Below are 22,744 nucleotides of genomic sequence, written 5' to 3' on the forward strand. Positions count from 1 at the left end.
ACATTACAATCTGTTCCCTACACATTACAAACCGTTCCCTACACATTACAAACCGTTTTCTACACATGGCAAACTGTTCACAGGACTTTTGAGTGACTTCATAACTCATTTCCAAAAGTGATCATATCTGGGTGAATAGATCTTCTGGTGAATAACACAACAGTGTCAGTACCTGAGGAAAGCTCACTGGCATACTCAAACAGGAAGTGAAACCTGTTTCCTACTGTGTGTGTGATAGTGTGTGTTTTCCTCTATGAGTAGCTCCATGTTGACAGGGCCCTGACTCTCTCTATTACCTCCCCGTCAGATGTCTCCTCTCTGACACCAGTAAGGACGAGAGGCCCCTCTCTTCCCAGACACCCACCGGACTGCCTGACTGGCATACTAATCAACCCCAATGGGTACAGAGAGGAGACCTGCACTTTACACACACACAGTGGCAATGCATTACGTAGGGAAGGTGGGACGAGGCCCCACCAAAATCCCGGAGATTTTCATGCAATTCTGTCATTTCATGTCACAACAATATACTGCATCATATCAGTTAGAAAACAATTTTATGGGCCTCCCGACTGGCGAGGTGGTCTAAGGCACTGCATCACAGTGCTAGATGCGTCACTACAGACCCGGATTCGATCCCAGGCTATATCACCAACAGCTGTGATCGGGAGTCCCATAGGGCGGTGCACAATTGGCCCAGCGTCATCCGGGTGAGGGGAGGGTTTGGCCGGGGGGGCTTTACTTGGCTCAACGCGCTCTAGCAACTCCTTGTGGTGGGCCGGGCGCCTGCAGGCTGACCTCGGTCATCAGTTGAACGGTGTTTCTTTCGACACATTGGTGCGGCTGGCTTCCAGGTTAAGTGGGTGGGTGTTAAGAAGTGCAGTTTGGCGCATTGTATTGTCACTTTCCCATTGTATTGTCACTTTCCCATTGTATTGTCACTTTCCCATTGTATTGTCACTTTCCCATTGTATTGTCACTTTCCCATTGTATTGTCACTTTCCCATTGTATTGTCACTTTCCCATTGTATTGTCACTTTCCCATTGTATTGTTGTTTTGGTACAGTTGAGTAAGGCAGCTCCAAAATGCAGCTATTTCAGTCTCGCTGAGAGGAGAGAGAGGAGTGAGAAGAGCGAGGAGAGAGAAGAGACAGGGGAGATAGGAGAGAAGATAGAAGAGAGAGAGGAGAGAGAGGAGAGTGGAGAGAGAGAGAGAGAGAGAGAGAGAGAGAGAGAAGAGAGAGAAGAGACAGAGGAGAGAGACAGGAGAGAGAAGAGAGAGAGGACCTGCACTAAACACACACAGCCAAAATAACAGAGGAGAGAGAGGAGAGAGAGGACCTGCAAAGACACACAGCCAAAAGAGGAAAGTATACTGTATATATAGAGAGGAGATGTATCAAGCGTCTCAGAGTAGGAGTACTTTTTCCCTGTCCATGTAATCGTATTCTTTGTGATCTAAAAGGGAGAACTGATCCCTAATCAGCACTCCTACTCTTAGGTGATTGATAAATACGCTCCCTGGACAGTACACTCAGGAGAGAGAAAATACACTCACCATAAGAATATCCTAAACATATCTATAACTAATTATACCTCCAATATAACAACAAACTATATCTAAGTGTCTGTCTTTATGGCTGTACAATAGACAGTTGATTGGTTATTTAGGAGGTCCCAGTGGTCCTCCACACCAGACAGTTGGACTGGGCTGGTCTCATAACAATGCATAGACTACCCTCATTAACATTTCATAGTCTTCTACTCGATTAACCACCAATGGGAACTGACGGAACACTTGGCTGACCGAATCAGCTTCACTCTTATTGACCAGTGGATGTCTACAGTATTACATTAAGTAAATTAAACAATGGCTGACAGTTGCAGTGTCATAACCAGGAAATGTTCTGGTCTGGGTCTTCTGCTGTAAGGGTTGATTCCAAATGGCATCCTATTCCCTATGGAGTGCACTACTTTTGACCAGGGCCCATAGGGTAGTGCCAGTAGTGCACTATATAGGGAATAATGTGCCATTTGGGATGCATGCCAAGCCTTATCCATATTCATGAGGTGTGGGGGTAACGCATCACCCACCACGCTTATTTTAATTGCAAATCCAGCAGGACAAAGCAGACTTTAATTCAACTATTCTTCAGTGTGTCGCTACAGACTTCTCTCTGACCAGACACAGTTTACAGTAGGAGGGGAGGGCGGGCGTGTGTGTATGTGTGTGTGAGTGTGTGTATGTGTGTACTAATGTTGGAACGTTACTTTAGCTGAAACTGTACAATGAACAAAGGGACTGTTTGGGTCCTACAGAGATTGTATAGATTCTCCAGACAGACTCTACGTACAGCATATAGGACAGCAGCCAGCCCTGTTGACCCCAACACCAATCCTATACCAGACAGACAAGAATCTGTCTGTCTGTCTCTCTCTCTCTCTCAATTCAAGGGTCTTTATTGGCATGGGAAACGTGTTGCCCATGCCAATAACATTGCCAAAGCAAGTGAAATAAACAATAAACAAAAGTGAGCAGACACAAAACAATATCAACAAAAAATGATTCAAATTTAACAGTAGATATTGAACTCAAAAAGGTTTAAAAAGATAGACAAGTGTTATATTATCAGCTATGTACGGTGTTTTAGAAATCTCTCTCTCTCTCTCTCTCTCTCTCTCTCTCTCTCTCTCTCCCCCTCTCTCTCTCTCTCTCTCTCTCTCTCTCTCTATAGTTGTCTTACCGTCTTTGCCCTCGTCTTTGTTGTGTTTCTTCAGCCACTCAATGTTCTTCCTGATGGCTTCCAAGTAGATCTCAGACTTGCCTGGGTGATCTGAAAGAAAGAGAGAGAGAAAGAAAGAGAGAGAGAGAGAGAGAGAGAGAGAGAGAGACAGGAAGAGACAGAGGGACAGAGAGACAGGAAGGGAGAAAGAAAGAAAGAAAGAAAGAAAGAGAGCGAGCGAGCGAGAGGAAGAAAGGAGAAAGAGAGAGAGAGGGAGAAAGAGAGAAAGAAAGAGAGAGGGAGAAAGATAATTGTCAGTTGTGATGGGATACACTTCTCTGTCTTCACAGCCTTTCAATCCCAGGCCGATATTGAAATAGTTTCTACTATTTAGGTGGCTTTCATTTTGGGTCTATATTACAGTCTTATAGCAGGTATTTTGGGTCTATATTAATTACAGTCTCATGTTGCCCTCAAATGCTCCTCGCAAGTGGGAAATACGAGGTTCCAACTGGGTTTTAATGAACATTTCAAAATGTTACGCTGAAACATCAAACTGATACTTTTTGTAAGGATTACTGTCTTTTTAGCAACAAAATTCAAACTGAAAATGACTAAATATAGTAGAAAGTCTACATGGTCCCTTGATTATTTTTAGCGTCAGTTTAGACACGAAACAGACACTTACGTTTGCCACACACTATCTTCTCAGACTGTTCGTTAACATTAGCGAACGGTCACAGCTAACACAAAACAAATGGAAATGTATTAGCTAACGCTATCCAACACTCGCAAACTATTTCCCTTGTTGAACGGACCTCAGTTAGTACATTACTATATCAACATCTAGCACCAAAACGGCTGCTATACGAATGTCATATACACACAGAATGCCGAACTTGTGAGGGTCCTTCAAGTGGTTAATTAAAATTGTTCAACTGAAATTGTTACTCTGGTAACATGTTCGCTGCAAACAGAATCCTTCTTGAACTCGCCTCTGGCCTCAGTGGACGGCGCTTCTTCCTTGGTTGAGTCTTTCAGGTTCTCATACTCCTTCTGCATCTTGGCCGCCTCTGCCTTGGTGTTGTCATCGTCCTCTGGGGTCTTCCCTGCCAAACCAACACAACAATAGACAGTTACCACCAACCAAACTCAACCCGACTGAACCCAACTCAACTCAACCCCACCCCACCACACCCAACCACACCCCACCACACCCCACCACACCCAACCCAACCTAACCCCACCCCACCACACCCAACCACACCCAACCCAACCCAACCCCACCCAACCCCACCACACCTAACCTCACCACGCCACACCACACCCAACCCCACCTTAAAGGGGAAGTTCAGTATTACACGACCTGTCTGAGCAAAGTACCTTACATTTACCTTTACCATAACCATACATGAAAATAAACAAATCCAGAAGGGAATAATGAAAAGTACAGTGACTAGATTTACCTGACACTAGTCACAGAGTCACCGCAAGGTCAATCAGGTGGAATGATATGAAAAGGACAGGTCACTCCATAGTGGGTGATATTTACCTGTAGGAAGGATGATGCCAGGGATCCCAACTGACTGGGTGATATTTACCTGTAGGAGGGATGATGCCAGGGATCCCCACTGACTGGGTGATATTTACCTGTAGGAAGGATGATGCCAGGGATCCCCACTGACTGGGTGATATTTACCTGTAGGAAGGATGATGCCAGGGATCCCCACTGACTGGGTGATATTTACCTGTAGGAGGGATGATGCCAGGGATCCCCACTGACTGGGTGATATTTACCTGTAGGAAGGATGATGCCAGGGATCCCCACTGACTGGGTGATATTTACCTGTAGGAAGGATGATGCCAGGGATCCCCACTGACTGGGTGATATTTACCTGTAGGAAGGATGATGCCAGGGATCCCCACTGACTGGGTGATATTTACCTGTAGGAGGGATGATGCCAGGGATCCCAACTGACTGGGTGATATTTACCTGTAGGAGGGATGATGCCAGGTATACCAACTGACTGAGTGACATTTACCTGTAGGAGGGATGATGCCAGGGATCCCAACTGACTGGGTGATATTTACCTGTAGGAGGGATGATGCCAGGGATCCCCACTGACTGGGTGATATTTACCTGTAGGAGGGATGATGCCAGGGATACCAACTGACTGAGTGATATTTACCTGTAGGAGGGATGATGCCAGGGATACCAACTGACTGAGTGATATTTACCTGTAGGAGGGATGATGCCAGGGTTCCCAACTGACTGGGTGATATTTACCTGTAGGAGGGATGATGCCACGGATACCAACTGACTGAGTGATATTTACCTGTAGGAGGGATGATGCCAGGGATCCCAACTGACTGGGTGATATTTACCTGTAGGAAGGATGATGCCAGGGATCCCAACTGACTGGGTGATATTTACCTGTAGGAGGGATGATGCCAGGGATCCCAACTGACTGGGTGATATTTACCTGTAGGAGGGATGATGCCAGGGATACCAACTGACTGAGTGATATTTACCTGTAGGAGGGATGATGCCAGGGATACCAACTGACTGGGTGATATTTACCTGTAGGAGGGATGATGCCAGGGATCCCCACTGACTGGGTGATATTTACCTGTAGGAGGGATGATGCCAGGGATCCCAACTGACTGGGTGATATTTACCTGTAGGAGGGATGATGCCAGGGATACCAACTGACTGAGTGATATTTACCTGTAGGAGGGATGATGCCAGGGATCCCAACTGACTGGGTGATATTTACCTGTAGGAGGGATGATGCCAGGGATCCCCACTGACTGGGTGATATTTACCTGTAGGAGGGATGATGCCAGGGATCCCAACTGACTGGGTGATATTTACCTGTAGGAAGGATGATGCCAGGGATCCCAACTGACTGGGTGATATTTACCTGTAGGAGGGATGATGCCAGGGATCCCAACTGACTGGTTGATATTTACCTGTAGGAGGGATGATGCCAGGGATCCCCAGTGTTTTCCCCAGCTTATTCTTGGTCTGCAGAGCGATCATAGCATCCAGGTTCTCTACAGGAGGATAGACATATAGAGGTTAGACAGGTCTCCACAACACCACTCATTCAGTATACAATCTATATTCTCTATTTATACGTTCCACTTTTTCCTTCCTTCTAGCTCTCCCCTGCTCTACCTCTCTCCTCTTTTTCCACAGCACTACCCATTATATACTATATTATCTATTTCTGTTGCTCTCTTTCTTTCCTATCTCTTCTACACTCCCATTTCTCTACCGTTCCCTCTCTCTTTCCTCTTTTTCATTCAAGAACACCACTCATTATACTATGAGGGTTCTGATTCCAGAACACCACTCATTATACTATGAGGGTTCTGATTCCTGATCACCACTCATTATACTATGAGGGTTCTGATTCCAGAACACCACTCATTATACTATCAGGGTTCTGATTCCAGAACACCACTCATTATACTATGAGGGTTCTGATTCCAGAACGCCACTCATTATACTATGAGGGTTCTGATTCCAGAACACCACTCATTATACTATGAGGGTTCTGATTCCAGAACACCACTCATTATACTATGAGGGTTCTGATTCCAGAACGCCACTCATTATACTATGAGGGTTCTGATTCCAGAACGCCACTCATTATACTATGAGGGTTCTGATTCCAGAACACCACTCATTATACTATGAGGGTTCTGATTCCTGATCACCACTCATTATACTATGAGGGTTCTGATTCCAGAACACCACTCATTATACTATGAGGGTTCTGATTCCAGATCACCACTCATTATACTATGAGGGTTCTGATTCCAGAACACCACTCATTATACTATGAGGTTTCTGATTCCAGATCACCACTCATTATACTATGAGGGTTCTGATTCCAGAACACCACTCATTATACTATGAGGGTTCTGATTCCAGAACGCCACTCATTATACTATGAGGGTTCTGATTCCAGAACGCCACTCATTATACTATGAGGATTCTGATTCCAGAACACCACTCATTATACTATGAGGGTTCTGATTCAAGAACACCACTCATTATACTATGAGGGTTCTGATTCCAGAACGCCACTCATTATACTATGAGGGTTCTGATTCCAGAACGCCACTCATTATACTATGAGGGTTCTGATTCCAGAACACCACTCATTATACTATGAGGGTTCTGATTCCAGAACACCACTCATTATACTATGAGGGTTCTGATTCCAGAACACCACTCATTATACTATGAGGGTTCTGATTCATGTTTTGAACAGACACTGCAGGTCTAGTAGCCAGCTGAACTGTCTAGTTGATACTGAAGACAGCTGTGCTGTTCTGTGAAACGGCCAGTTCAGAGAGCTTTCTCATTGTCTCTTTCACTTCCATCCTCTCTCTCCCTCTCCCTCTCTCTCCCTCTCTACTGTAGAGATGACGCTGTGTCACAGCCCCCGTGTCCTGCTCTTTGTGACCTTTACCCCCTCCCTCCCTCTATCTCTATCTTTCCCTCCCTCTCTCTCTCTCACTTTCTTTCTATCCTTTATCTCCCTAAGGCAGATCAGTTGTGTGTAATAGAGGTGACTCATCCCTATCCACAATCACGGGTCACTGAGGACACAATGGCCCGTTGCCTGGCAACCTGTAATTCCATCCCCACGTCTCCACGGAACCTAAACATAATGTCGTAGGGGTTGCCAAGGAAACCCCTGTCTATTATGTAATGTATTCAATTTAGTCGTTATTATCGTTGTGTGTTATCTTTGTTCTGCTGTCTAAACGACACTAGTCACTGAGCCACCATGAAGTCAATCAAGTGGAAGGATATGAAAAGGACATGTCACTCCATAGCAACACACGTAGATACATCGCAACATGACACACCAGGGTAAAGTAGAGCCATATATAGCTGGAGATCTCAATACATAACTCTGGTGATTTTCTAACTAACATTAGCTGTGTAATGAATGTTAAGGGGTCTCCATAAATGTTGTGATGACAGTAAATGAGGTGGTATCTGAGTATTGGGGATGTTGGTGCTGTGTGAGGTTCTCAGCAGGAAGTCAATAGCTGATCAGAGGTTATTACCGGAAGTATTAATTGGTTGTGTTAAATCTTGTATGTATGGATCTGGTTGGCCGGGATCTGTTATTGTGGTGGGGCACGCACACACACACGCACACATGCACGCACACATGCACGAACCCACACACAGACACACACACACAAGGTTCCACTACCTAGCATTACAAATCACTGACAGAAAACGTATATACCTGTCTGTCTGTCTGTCTGTCTGTCTGTCTGTCTGTCTGTCTGTCTGTCTGTCTGCCTGTCTGTCTGTCTGTCTGTCTGTCTGCCTGTCTGTCTGTCTGTCTGTCGGTAAATCACACTTAGCCGAAATGTCACAGAAAGGTAAGAAAAAGATTGAAACGCCCAGAACATCACAATGTGTGTGTGTGTGTGTGTGTGTGTGTGTGTGTGTGTGTGTGTGTGTGTGTGTGTTACCCACATAAAGCCGTAAAAATGAGGGTCCTCCCTGTGACATTATCTGTCTGAACAGAAGCACTATGCTCCACTGAACAAACAGATAACACCCATCCCCACTACCACCACCAGTCACATCCTGGATATAAACTGTAATATAGATAATAAACTGTGTCTTACCAAGGTAGTATATACATGTTATTATATAGATAATAAACTGTGTCTTACCAAGATAGTATATACATGTTATTATATAGATAATAAACTGTGTCTTACCAAGATATTATATACATGTATTATATAGATAATAAACTGTGTCTTACGAAGATAGTATATACATGTTATTATATATATAATAAACTGTGTCTTACCAAGATAGTATATACATGTTATTATATAGATAATAAACTGTCTTACCAAGGTAGTATATACATGTTATTATATAGATAATAAACTGTCTTACCAAGATAGTATATACATGTTATTATATATATAATAAACTGTGTCTTACCAAGGTAGTATATACATGTTATTATATAGATAATAAACTGTCTTACCAAGGTAGTATATACATGTTATTATATAGATAATAAACTGTCTTACCAAGATAGTATATACATGTTATTATATAGATAATAAACTGTGTCTTACCAATGTAGTATATACATGTTATTATATATATAATAAACTGTGTCTTACCAAGATATTATATACATGTTATTATATATATAATAAACTGTGTCTTACCAAGATAGTATATACATGTTATTATATAGATAATAAACTGTGTCTTACCAAGATAGTATATACATGTTATTATATAGATAATAAACTGTGTCTTACCAAGATATTATATACATGTTATTATATAGATAATAAACTGTGTCTTACCAAGATAGGAGACTCCCTCTTCAGGTGTGATGGTTCCATATTTCACCATCATCTTGACAAAGTCAATCAGAGTCTTCATGATAGTGATCAGAGTCTCTCTCTCCTGGGCGTCTTGCTCTGGAATCATCATCACACACACACACACACACACACACACACACACACACACACACACACACACACACACACACACACACACACACACACACACACACACACACACACACACACACACACACACACACACACACACACACACACACACACACACACAGGTGTTTATTTGTTTGTGTGTGCATGTGGTGTGTGTGTGTGTGTGTGTGTGAGAGAGAGAGCTTGCATGCTTGGATATGTGTGTGTGTGTGTGTGTGTGTGTGTGTGTGTGTGTGTATGTGTGTGTGTGTGTGAGAGAGAGAGCTTGCATGCTTGTATATGTGTGTGTGTGTGTGTGTGTGTGTGTGTGTGTGTGTGTGTGTATGTGTGTGTGTGTGTGTGTGTGTGTGTGTGTGTGTATTCCTACCTGAGTCTAGACTCTTTAGCAGACGGTAGAAGTTGGGGAAGTACTGAAGGTCCTGAAGACCATCCTCTGGGCTCAACTCGTTTCCCTCATCTCTCTCTCCCTCGCTCCTCTCCTCCCCTTCTCCCTCACCTCTCTCTCCCTCTCTCCTCTCCTCCTCCTCCCCTTCTCTCTCACTCTCTCTATCCCAGTTGTTATCCACTGTGTCATCCCCGTCTCCTCTGTCCACGTCGTCATCAATGGCCGCCTGATCTTCATCATCATCTTCTTCATCGTACCGATGGTTGGGGGAACCAGTAACATCCTGGAAGGAGAGAGGAAGAGAGTGAGACAGCATCATCATCACCATTGTCATCATCACCATCATCATCACCATCACAATCATCATCATCATCATCACCCTAAAAAAATTGTATCGTCATCACCATCATCATCATCACAGCAGTGTCTGATGGGAGGCATGCAGAAATTTTCATGCTAAGAATCAAAAAAATCTCAAATGTTAAATGTAATTGAATTTAGCCTTATCCCAGATTGTACCATGCTAGCGTCGGGATTCTGGTCATCCTGGTCACCCCGGGTCACGGGATAGTCCCCTCCCAGGTCCTCGATCTCATTGTTCTTTGCGTTCTTAGTGATGAGGTCCTGAAGAGCCTCTGCTACCTCGTACTCCAGACTGTCTGCCTGGCTGTCTGTTATCTAGTGGAGGGACGGAGGGTGAGAGGGAGAGAGGGATAGAGAGAGAGAGAGAGAGAGAGAGAGAGAGAGAGAGAGAGAGAGAGAGAGAGAGAGAGAGAGAGAGAGAGAGAGAGAGAGAGAGGGAGAGAGAGAGTGGGAGAGAGAAAGAGAGAGAGACAGAGAGACAGAGAGGGAAAGAGAGAGAGAGAGAGGGAGAGAGTGGGAGAGAGAAAGAGAGAGAGGGAAAGAGAGAGAGAAAGGGAGAGAGTGAGAGAGGGTAAGAGAGAGAGACAGAGAAGGAAAGAGAGAGAGAGAGAGAGAAAGAGAGGGAAAGAGAGAGAGAGAGAGAGAGAGAGAGAGAGACAGAGAGAGAGAGAGAGAGAGAGAGAAGGAGAGAGAAAGCTCTTAGGTAAGTGCATCACTCACTATAAGAGGGGAATTACATGAATCAACCCCACTGTGAACTGTTAATCACGGTCTCTGACTCACACAACTACACACAAACACCAGAAACATGCTGGTCATAGGGAAGTTCAGGCTTATTGGGCTCATCCATCTAAATTGGGTTTTCTTTTGGCATAATTATTATTATTTGACTAATATTGGTGGCCTTGTGGGAAACAATGGGCTGTGTTAGTAATGCCCAGGCCAATTTATGGTCCCAGTCCGTCCCTGACTTGCACAGTGTCCATCAGGGTTGGGATCATTAAATGTTTTATTCAGTCAATTCAAGCAGTAAACTAAAAAATGTAATTCCAATTCCATTTTTTCTCAATGCTTCCCTATGACATTTTTGTTTTACATTGGAATTTCAGTTTCTTTCTTGAATTGATTGAATTGAAAAGTATTTTAGCCCTAATCTGATGTCCATTTGAGGGAAGACCAGAAACATTGACTGTCACACAAGATTTTGGGAGCCATTTCTGTGTTGTGTTTTTACCAGACAGCTGGACCTACCAGGCCCAGTCTGAGCAGCTTGGAGACGATCCTGTCAAATACCCCTCTGTCGTCCTCGTCGTATATCTTAGTAGCGATCTTCTGGACGATGTCTTCAGCCGTTAGAGGGGTACCATCCACCTGCCTGAAGCTCTCTGGGTCATCTGCAATCACAACCAAGGACACGACAATGTAACTACACTTGTGTGGTTGTGTGTGTGTGTCCCACTGGGTGCAGCACAGATCTGTCAGTTATGAATGAGCTGCAGCCTCCTCTCCTCTCCTCTCCTCTCCTCTCCTCTCCTCTCCTCTCCCCCTCTCTTAAATATTTCTCAGCTCACTAGGTTTATCCCTGTGCCAGTATGACTTTTATGTAACAAACTAAAACGCTGAGACTTAAGGCTGTATGCAGCGCTAGCACACCAGGAGACAGATGGCCAGCACGCTAGCACACACACACACACACACACACACACACACACACACACACACACACACACACACACACACACACACACACACACACACACACACACACACACACACACAGATAACTGAACCATGTTCAGCTGAATAGTCAATACGTTAACGTCACAGAACCTACTTACCTCTGCCTCTAAATAATATAACAGAAGAGGTATATCTGAGCCATGTAGAGCACGTATAGAGAGGATGTGTTGTGTGATAATACACAACATAATAAGTTAAACTAGGTAGAACTCAACACTCAACAGTACATGTGCATAACAGTTCAGTACATGTCATTCTCTTTCTTCAGATAAAATACAAGATGTGCATCCAGGCTGATCTACAGAGAATATGGTCTAACTGACGAGGTGCCTTAGTTTCAGAGCCAACAGCAGTACAGTACAGTACAGTAGAGTACAGTACAGTACAGTACAGTACAGTAGAGTACAGTACAGTAGAGTACAGTAGGGTACAGTAGAGTACAGTAGAGTACAGTAGGGTAGAGGTTAGAGGACAGTAGAGTACAGTAGAGTACAGTAGAGTACAGTAGAGTAGAGTACAGTAGGGTAGAGGTTAGAGGACAGTAGAGTACAGTAGAGTAGGTTAGAGTACAGTAGAGTAGGTTAGAGTACAGTACAGTAGAGTACACTACACTACACTACACTACAGTACAGTACAGTAGAGTACAGTACAGTAGAGTAGTGTACAGTACAGTAGAGTACAGTAGAGTAGAGGTTAGAGGACAGTACAGTACAGTACAGTACAGTACAGTACAGTACAGTACAGTAGACTAGAGTATAGTAGAGTAGGTTAGAGTATGGTACCGTACAGAATAGTAGGTTAGAGTACAGTAGAGTAGAGTACACTACAGTAAAGTACAGTGCAGTAGAGTACAGTGCAGTATTTGTATTTGTATATATTATGGATCCCTATTAGCTGCTGCCAAGGCAGCAGATACTCTTCCTGGGGTCCGGCAGAATTAAGGCAGTTATACAATTTAAAAAACATTATAATACATTCATTACAGAATTCAAAACACACTAAGTGTGTGCCCTCAGGCCTATACTCCACTACCACATATCCATAACACAAAATCCAAGTGTACGTGTGTGTATAGTGCATATGTTATCATGTGTGTGTATGCATGTGTCTGTGCCCATGTCTGTGTTACTTGACAGTCCCCGCCGTTCCACAAGGTGTATTTTTACCTGCTTTTAAATCTGATTCTACTGCTTGCATCAGTTACAGTACAATACGGTACAGTACAGTACACTAGAGTACAGTAAAGTACAGTACAGTGCAGTAGAGTACAGTACAGTAGAGTACAGTACAGTGCAGTAGAGTAGAGTACAGTACAGTAGAGTACAGTACAGTACAGTAGAGTAGAGTACAGTACAGTGCAGTAGCATAGAGTACAGAATAATACAGTGCAGTAGAGTAGAGTACAGTACAGTGCAGTAGAGTAGAGTACAGTACAGTGCAGTAGAGTACAGTACAGTGCAGTTGAGTACAGTACAGTACAGTGCAGTAGAGTACAGTAAAGTACAGTACAGTACAGTAAAGTACAGTACAGTGCAGTAGAGTACAGTATAGTACAGTTGAGTACAGTAAAGTAAAGCACAGTGCAGTAGAGTACAGTACAATAGAGTACAGTACAGTAGAGTACAGTACAGTGCAGTAGAGTACAGTACAGTACAGTGCAGTAGAGTACAGTACAGTAGAGTTGAGTACAGTAAAGTACAGTACATCGGCAGTCATGCAAACACACATACAAGCACGCACACAGACACACATAAATATTGAAAGAATGAAAGATATATAAGCGATGTTAGATTGAATGTGTCGTGTCACACAAAGCAATCAATTATTCTCCTGAATAACTCCCTCCGACCATATGGGGATGTTTCTCATACACTAAGAATATAACCTTGACCCAGATCCTGAGAGGAGAGAGACTTGGCGTCAGACCATAATGTCTCTATTCACTTTATAGTGCACTACTCTTGACTAGGGCTCATAGGGCTCTGGTCAAAAGTAGTGCACTACATAGTAAATAGGTTGCCATTTGGGACACCTCCCATCAGTTCCTCTGAGAGGATCAAGAGGAGCCTCCTGATTGAATACTTCACATGAATCCTTCCTTATAGAAACCATGTACTGGGGCCTTTGCTTTCACCTGTCCAGCCATGTTAGATCAGTGATTAGGTCAAGGAAGGGAAGAAGGAAGGATTCAAGATGTATTTGAACAAGACCCTTCTCTTCTTTATGGTACCTGACATTTGATCCCAAGTCTAATACAACAGTTACCTGTTTCCCCGGAACTAGGTTGAGATGAAATACTGGGTCTGTGAGAGACTGGGTCTGTGAGAGACAGGGTCTGTGAGAGACAGGGCCTGTGTTCCAAATAGCACCCTATTCCCTTTATAGTGCCCTAGTGGTGAACTAGTAGTCCACTATATAGAGGATAGGGTGCCATTTGTGATGTACTAAGTGTCTATAGTATCCTGTAGCGATGGAGGATTTAAGGCTTGTAGCTTAGCCTTAGCACTTCCACTGTCTCAGCCGACCGCCTGAGGAGAGATAATCCTCCCTCTCTCCCTCCCTCTCTCTCTCTCCCCCTCTCTCTCTCTCTCTCTCTCTCTCTCTCTCTCTCTCTCACAGCAGCGCAGGGCCTCAGACCTGACCTCCCTATAGAGGGATCAGACACAGGGAAGACCCCTATCAGACACACAGGCTCAGAGCCAAAAGGCCCAGACAGGACAGGAACAAAGACAGGGACTCTTTGTCTACCTGGAATTACCAGAACAGCTTTGTTTATAAACATTCTGATTTGGTCTATAGGTCAACCATAGTTATATACAGTAGAGACAGTCTGTCCAAGAGTCTGTCCAAGAGGCCATTATTGTAACATTCTGTCTGGTTAGTCTGTCCAAGAGGCCATTATTGTAACATTCTGTCTGGTTAGTCTGTCCAGGAGGCCATTATTGTAACATTCTGTCTGGTTAGTCTGTCCAAGAGGCCATTATTGTAACATTCTGTCTGGTTAGTCTGTCCAAGAGGCCATTATTGTAACATTCTGTCTGGTTAGTCTGTTCAAGAGGCCATTATTGTAACATTCTGTCTGGTTAGTCTGTCCAAGAGGCCATTATTGTAACATTCTGTCTGGTTAGTCTGTCCAGGAGGCCATTATTGTAACATTCTGTCTGGTTAGTCTGTCCAGGAGGCCATTATTGTAACATTATGTCTAGTTAGTCTGTTCAAGAGGCCATTATTGTAACATTATGTCTGGTTAGTCTGTCCAAGAGGCCATTATTGTAACATTCTGTCTGGTTAGTCTGTCCAAGAGGCCATTATTGTAACATTCTGTCTGGTTAGTCTGTCCAGGAGGCCATTATTGTAACATTCTGTCTGGTTAGTCTGTCCAGGAGGCCATTATTGTAACATTCTGTCTGGTTAGTCTGTCCAAGAGGCCATTATTGTAACATTCTGTCTGGTTAGTCTGTCCAGGAGGCCATTATTGTAACATTCTGTCTGGTTAGTCTGTTCAAGAGGCCATTATTGTAACATTCTGTCTGGTTAGTCTGTCCAAGAGGCCATTATTGTAACATTCTGTCTGGTTAGTCTGTCCAAGAGGCCATTATTGTAACATTCTGTCTGGTTAGTCTGTCCAGGAGGCCATTATTGTAACATTCTGTCTGGTTAGGGACAGAAGACAGAGTCAAAGACCCCTAATAGGTCCCCAATATGGTCTAATAGTCCACTTAAAAGCATAACCTTGCAGAGCTAATGATAGTCTTACTTGCTGTAGTACATTCATAACATATAATCAGACTAAACTAGATACCTTGGTACTTGCTGTAGTATAATCAGACTAAACTAGATACCTTGGTACTTGCTGTAGTATAACCAGACTAAACTAGATACCTTGGTATTTGCAGTAGTATAATCAGACTAAACTAGATACCTTGGTACTTTCTGTAGTATAACCAGACTAAACTAGATACCTTGGTATTTGCAGTAGTATAATCAGACTAAACTAGATACCTTGGTACTTGCTGTAGTATAACCAGACTAAACTAGATACCTTGGTATTTGCAGTAGTATAATCAGACTAAACTAGATACCTTGGTACTTGCTGTAGTATAACCAGACTAAACTAGATACCTTGGTATTTGCTGTAGTATAATCAGACTAAACTAGATACCTTGGTACTTGCTGTAGTACATCCATAACAAATAACCATACTAAACTAGATACCTTGGTATTTGCTGTAGTATAACCAGACTAAACTAGATACCTTGGTACTTGCTGTAGTATAACCAGACTAAACTAGATACCTTGGTACTTGCTGTAGTATAACCAGACTAAACTAGATACATTGGTACTTGCTGTAGTACATCCATAACAAATAACCAGACTAAACTAGATACCTTGGTACTTGCTGTAGTATAACCAGACTAAACTAGATACCTTGGTACTTGCTGTAGTATAACCAGACTAAACTAGATACCTTGGTACTTGCTGTAGTATAACCAGACTAAACTAGATACCTTGGTACTTGCTGTAGTATAAACAGACTAAACTAGATACCTTGGTACTTGCTGTAGTATAACCAGACTAAACTAAACTCAGCAAAAAAAGAAACGTCCCTTTTTCAGGACCCTGTCTTTCAAAGATAATTCCTAAAAATCCAAATAACTTCACAGATCTTCCTTGTAAAGGGTTTAAATACTGTTTCCCATGCTTGTTCATTGAACCTTAAACAATTAATGAACATGCACCTGTGGAACGGTCGTTAAGACATTAACAGCTTACAGACGGTAGGCAATTAAGGTCACAGTTATGAAAACTTAGGACACTAAAGAGGCCTTTCTACTGACTCTGAAAAACATCAAAAGAAAGATGCCCAGGGTCCCTGTTCATCGCGTGAACGTGCCTTAGGCATGCTGCAAGGAGGCATGAGGACTGCAGATGTGGCCAGGGCAATAAATTGCAATGTCCGTACTGTGAGACGCCCAAGATAGCGCTACAGGGAGACAGGACGGACAGCTGATTGTCCTCGCAGTGGCAGACCACGTGTAACAACACCTACACAGCATCGGTACATCCGAACATCACACCTGCGGGATAGGTACAGGATAGCAACAACAACTGCTCGTGTTAAACCAGGAATGCACAATCCCTCCATCAGTGCGCAGACTGCAATAGGCTGAGAGAGGCTGGACTGAGGGCTTATAGGCCTGTTGTAAGGCAGGTCCCCACCAGACATCACCAGCAACAACGTTGCCTATGGGCACACACCCACCGTCGCTGGACCAGACAGAACTGGCAAAAAATGCTCTTCACTGATGGTTTTGTCTCACCAGGGGTGATGGTCGGATTCGCGTTTATCTTCGAAGGAATGAGCATTACACCGAGGCCTGTACTCTGGAGCGGGATCGATTTGGAGGTGGAGGGTCCGTTATGGTCTGGGGCGGTGTGTCACAGCATTATCGGACTGAGCTTGTTGTCATTGCAGGCAATCTCAACGCTGTGCGTTACAGGGAAGACATCCTCCTCCCTCATGTGGTACCCTTCCTGCAGGCTCATCCAGACATGACCCTCCAGCATGACAATGCCACCAGTCATACTGCTCGTTCTGTGCGTGATTTCCTGCAAGACAGGAATGTCAGTGTTCTGCCATGGCCAGTGAAGAGCCCGGATCTCAATCCCATTGAGCACGTCTGGGACCTGTTGGATCGGAGGGTGAGGGCTAGGGCCATTCCCCCCAGAAATGTCCGGGAACTTTCAGGTGCCTTGGTGGAAGAGTGGGGTAAAATCTCACAGCAAGAACTGGCGCAGTCCATGAGGAGGAGATGCACTGCAGTACTTAATGCAGCTGGTGGCCACACCAGATACTGACTGTTACGTTTGATTTTGAACCCCCCTTTGTTCAGGGACACATTATTCCATTTCTGTTAGTCACATGTCTGTGGAACTTGTTCAGTTTATGTCTAAGTTGTTGAATCTTGTTATGTTCATACAAATATTTACACATGTTAAATTTGCTGAAAATAAATGCAGTTGACAGTGAGAGGACATTTCTTTTTTTGCTGAGTTTAGATACCTTGGTACTTGCTGTAGTATAAACAGACTAAACTAGATACCTTGGTACTAGCTGTAGTATAAACAGACTAAACTAGATACCTTGGTACTTGCCGTTTTCCATCTTTGTTGAGTCATAGTCTTCGGCTAGCCGGCGGTTCTTGGTGGAATCTGATTCGTCTGGGAAGTAAGGCACCTCCTCCAGGCTCTCTCTGACCGGCGTCTCATTGGTCTCTTTTGACCTTTGACCTTCGGCCAGGGACTTGAGCAGGGTGAAGTCATCGTTCTCTTGCTCTGGTTCCGCCTCCTTCACCTCTTTATGCTCCACAGCAGGTTTGGTGTCTGAGGGGGAGAGGGAAATATTTAAGAGACTATACGAAGCTTCTGCCTCTGGGGTTGCTCCTCTTGAGCCAAAAATGAGTCCACTCTATGGAGAGAAATAATATCCAGAAAGGGCACACCCACCTTCACCCATAAATTGTTAGCCTAAAACTGAGGATATGTGTGTTTTCATCAACTAAACTTCCATAGTGTATCTTTAAATAGAGAAGCCAGCCACCAAACCACCTTGTATTTCTCTGCTGTCTTTCCTCTGCAGCTAAGCAGGGTTGGGCCTGGCTGGCTTTCCACTGCAGCTAAGCAGGGTTGGGCCTGGCTGGTTTTCCACTGCAGCTAAACAGGGTTGGGCCTGGCTGGTTTTCCTCTGCAGCTAAACAGGGTTGGGCCTGGCTGGTTTTCCACTGCAGCTAAACAGGGTTGGGCCTGGCTGGTTTTCCACTGCAGCTAAACAGGGTTGGGCCTGGCTGGTTTTCCACTGCAGCTAAACAGGGTTGGGCCTGGCTGGTTTTCCACTGCAGCTAAGCAGGGTTGGGCCTGGCTGGCTTTCCACTGCAGCTAAGCAGGGTTGGGCCTGGCTGGCTTTCCACTGCAGCTAAGCAGGGTTTGGCCTGGCTGGTTTTCCACTGCAGCTAAGCAGGGTTGGGCCTGGTCAATCCCTAGATGGAAGACCAGAAGGACTAGTGAAATTCAGGGTCCATATTCATAAAACATCTGGGAATAGGAGTGCTGATCTAGGATCAGTTTAGCCTTTTAGATTATAATGAATGGACAGAGAGGACCTGATCCTAGAGCAGCACTCCCACTCTAAGGCGCTTTATGAATACGGGGCCAGAGGCATGGGCTGCATTGGGTGGTCTTGGAACCGTGGATTTTATTAGGATCCCTATTAGCTGTTGCACATGAAACAGCTACTCTTCCTGGGGTCCACACAAAACATGAAACAGCTACTCTTCCTTGGGTCCACACAAAACATGAAACAGCTACTCTTCCTGGGGTCCACACAAAACATGAAACAGCTACTCTTCCTGGGGTCCACACAAAACATGAAACAGCTACTCTTCCTGGGGTCCACACAAAACATGAAACAGCTACTCTTCCTGGGGTCCACACAAACATGAAACAGCTACTCTTCCTGGGGTCCACACAAACATGAAACAGCTACTCTTCCTGGGGTCCACACAAAACATGAAACAGCTACTCTTCCTGGGGTCCACACAAAACATGAAACAGCTACTCTTCCTGGGGTCCACACAAAACACACAATACATGTAAAGGGTGTCCAATCAAAAACAAAAATGTGTATATGTTAACTGTGTAGATAATTGTCTAAGAAAACCAATGGTCCAAACGTCATGTCTCTATAATAACCCGTTCAAAGGTTATTGGAGTTTTTACCCTTGGAGGACGACTAAAATGAGGGTGACTGAAACAATAGAGGCCAGAGAGAGAGAGGCCAGGAAAATGGCATCATGCCAGCTAGGCTGGATTCTGTGCATGAATTAAGGCTACAGGCGACCTGACATCTCACTTTACTGTTGAACTAGTCATCTTTCTTCTCCAATCCACAGGACATGAAATAATATAGAGCTAAGATGGATAACGACATGATATAGTATTTTCATACTTTAGTATACGCTTTTCATATTAATTCAAAATGATTGTTATTTTTTGAAGATTTCTCACAAAATCAAGCGTATCTATGTGAAATGTCAATGAAGCACTGAGCGTATACCAAGCTTTTCCCCCAAAGCCTTTTACATTGAATTCAGCTCGGGTCATGCTAATTCAGCCTTTTACATTAAATTCAGCTCGTGTCATGCTAATTCAGCCTTTTACATTGAATTCAGCTCGTGTCATGCTAATTCAGCCTTTTACATTGAATTCAGCTCGTGTCATGCTAATTCAGCCTTTTACATTGAATTCAGCTCGTGTCATGCTAATTCAGCCTTTTACATTGAATTCAGCTCGTGTCATGCTAATTCAGCCTTTTACATTAAATTCAGCTCGTGTCATGCTAATTCAGCCTTTTACATTGAATTCAGCTCGGGTCATGCTAATTCAGCCTTTTACATTGAATTCAGCTCGTGTCATGCTAATTCAGCCTTTTACATTGAATTCAGCTCGTGTCATGCTAATTCAGCCTTTTACATTGAATTCAGCTCGTGTCATGCTAATTCAGCCTTTTACATTGAATTCAGCTCGTGTCATGCTAATTCAGCCTTTTACATTAAATTCAGCTCGTGTCATGCTAATTCAGCCTTTTACATTAAATTCAGCTCGTGTCATGCTAATTCAGCCTTTTACATTGAATTCAGCTCGGGTCATGCTAATTCAGCCTTTTACATTGAATTCAGCTCGTGTCATGCTAATTCAGCCTTTTACATTGAATTCAGCTCGTGTCATGCTAATTCAGCCTTTTACATTGAATTCAGCTCGTGTCATGCTAATTCAGCCTTTTACATTGAATTCAGCTCGTGTCATGCTAATTCAGCCTTTTGTGACCGATGGAAATAAGTTTCAAGACGACGACCACAACATGTTAAATAGTACCCGCCCCACAGTTTGGGAACCACTGTGTTAGAGAAAGACCCCACCGAACGATTCAAACATGAATAATCATATTTGTCTTGGTGAAATGTATTTTTTTACATAAGGAAGTTACATTTGATAAGCTAAGTGCGTTTTCACCAACTCTTGGTAGTGTGGGTGGACACCCTACACAGTACAGAACAGGTAAAGACAAGAACAACACAGGACCATACTGCATTGAAAAAACAAGATGAAACAGTTATATATTGTGAAGACATCCAAGAGACAACTAAAATAATTCTTACACACTATTCACATACATATTCAAATGTATGTAATAACAATATTGATTGATTGCCTGTGAAGTATCCACTTACCTGCAGACTCCACTGCTGCTTTCACATCATCTGCCTCTGCAATCTGTGGAAAATAACATAAACAGTGTAAACATTTCTGTTTTAATCATCTTCCCCATAATAGCTTTGCTTGTTTACTGTTGCTCCAGTCTGGTTTGATATGACTTTGTTGAAGTTTGAGAACTCTCCCCTCCACAAAGTCTATTTGACATGATATTAGTCTGGAGATAGCACAGCGGATAGTTTAGAGAGAGAGAGAGAAGGAGAAAGAGAGAAAGAAAGAGATAGTTTACCTGCTCCTGGATTGGTCTCTCCTCAGTCAGTCGTCTGTTGTAAACTACAGCTTTATCTGCAGGGAAAATAAAGCCACATAATAATACTACTACTAATCATCTTTATTATTATCATCAGCAGCATTGTCTTCGTCATCATCAACATCATCATCCACATCATCATTGTTATCATCATCCTCGTCGTCTTCGTCATCATCATCATCACCACCACCATTCACTATCACATCTGAGACATCTAAAACGTGTAATTTAGGTAGAAACAAATGTAGGACCAGCTAACCTGACTGCTTCAAATCACAGCCTTAAAAAACTATCTTAAATCATTGTTAGAAGAAACTTTCTCCTATGAACGACAGAGAAAGACACTGACTTGAATTTGAGGGGTCCAACATCATCAGGGTATTTTTAAGATATGCCTGCTTGGTCATGTGGGCCAAGTGTTTTCATTTACTTTGTTTAATTTTGGTTAATGTGGTTTATTGATGTGAAAGAGGGTACAGTCTAGGGCTACAGTGAGTCCCAACTCCCGACCCGACCGGACACAGCAGCGTCATAATCGGTTTAACAAACAAAAGATAAACTGCGTTGGAAATAGAACGCAATCGGCCTTACATCGCATGCAACCACCAACGTCACAAACTCTTTGTTTATTTGTTATTTCCTACTCTATTTTTACTTGAATTATTTTGTTTTATATACAATGTTTAAATATATTTTTTAAATGTGAAAATGGTTTAAATATAGCCTGGCCTAGTTAAAATTTACTTTAAAAGTGGGCTATAGGCCTAGCGAATTAAAAAATATCCACACTGAAACCAGTCACAACAGATGTAGGCTACCAGCAGGCCATGTACTCACCATCCTCGGCAGGTGTGGGGAAAGCAGAAATCTGGGAGACAGTCACAGCAAAAATCCCGAGCAGAAGGAGAACTCCCATTCCTTTGGACGCCATTCTGAAATAAAATATCCACTCAATCGGTGGCTGTAGGCTATTTTCCGCTGGATTACTACCGGTTATAGCTGTCTTGGGGGTGTTGTGTTGTGTGGATGATCCGACCGACGATAACGGTCACAAACTGCTGGATGTTTGGACAGCTCTGCTCTTCCCTGCTGGTGGTGCTGAAACTGACAACAGGGCTGCGCTTGGACTCTACCCGCTCTGGCTGTTCCTTGGGCGGGGAGGGGCTCTTCAAATCTCCGCTCTCCTCTGGTGCTGTTGGAGCTGTTAACGACCTGCGGTGCTGAAACCAGGACACCCGGTATAATTAACACGATATAGATAAACTGCCAGGCTCGTAGTCTATAAACTCCGTGTGAGCTGTAGTGAACTCACCTGCCGTATGCCGATGGTAGCTACCCGAAACAACACGATCTCTCTCTCTCGGTCGGACCAAACCGTGAAGGAGGAGAACAAAACGAGTATCCGCCCCTGATTGT

General features: G+C 43.6%; 1 protein-coding gene across 1 annotated transcript in view; it reads right to left on the reverse strand.

The window, feature by feature from the left end:
• Nucleotides 1-22,724, reverse strand: part of LOC120052912 (secretogranin-3-like) — a 27,415-nt gene extending 4,691 nt beyond the window's left edge. Inside the window, exons 1-12 of the mRNA XM_039000139.1 lie at nucleotides 22,166-22,724; nucleotides 21,308-21,363; nucleotides 21,036-21,078; nucleotides 17,893-18,132; nucleotides 11,260-11,402; nucleotides 10,165-10,323; nucleotides 9,628-9,928; nucleotides 9,108-9,224; nucleotides 5,697-5,780; nucleotides 3,742-3,832; nucleotides 3,225-3,244; nucleotides 2,745-2,834 (exon numbers count right to left, since the gene is read on the reverse strand). Of these exons, the coding sequence (XP_038856067.1) occupies nucleotides 2,745-2,834; nucleotides 3,225-3,244; nucleotides 3,742-3,832; nucleotides 5,697-5,780; nucleotides 9,108-9,224; nucleotides 9,628-9,928; nucleotides 10,165-10,323; nucleotides 11,260-11,402; nucleotides 17,893-18,132; nucleotides 21,036-21,078; nucleotides 21,308-21,363; nucleotides 22,166-22,259 (1,438 nt within the window). The 5' untranslated portion in view covers nucleotides 22,260-22,724. The remainder of the gene's footprint in view (nucleotides 1-2,744; nucleotides 2,835-3,224; nucleotides 3,245-3,741; nucleotides 3,833-5,696; nucleotides 5,781-9,107; nucleotides 9,225-9,627; nucleotides 9,929-10,164; nucleotides 10,324-11,259; nucleotides 11,403-17,892; nucleotides 18,133-21,035; nucleotides 21,079-21,307; nucleotides 21,364-22,165) is intronic.
• Nucleotides 22,725-22,744: the final 20 nt, after the last annotated feature.

This window comes from Salvelinus namaycush, chromosome 1 (assembly GCF_016432855.1).
Source record: "Salvelinus namaycush isolate Seneca chromosome 1, SaNama_1.0, whole genome shotgun sequence".
NCBI lineage: Eukaryota > Metazoa > Chordata > Actinopteri > Salmoniformes > Salmonidae > Salvelinus > Salvelinus namaycush.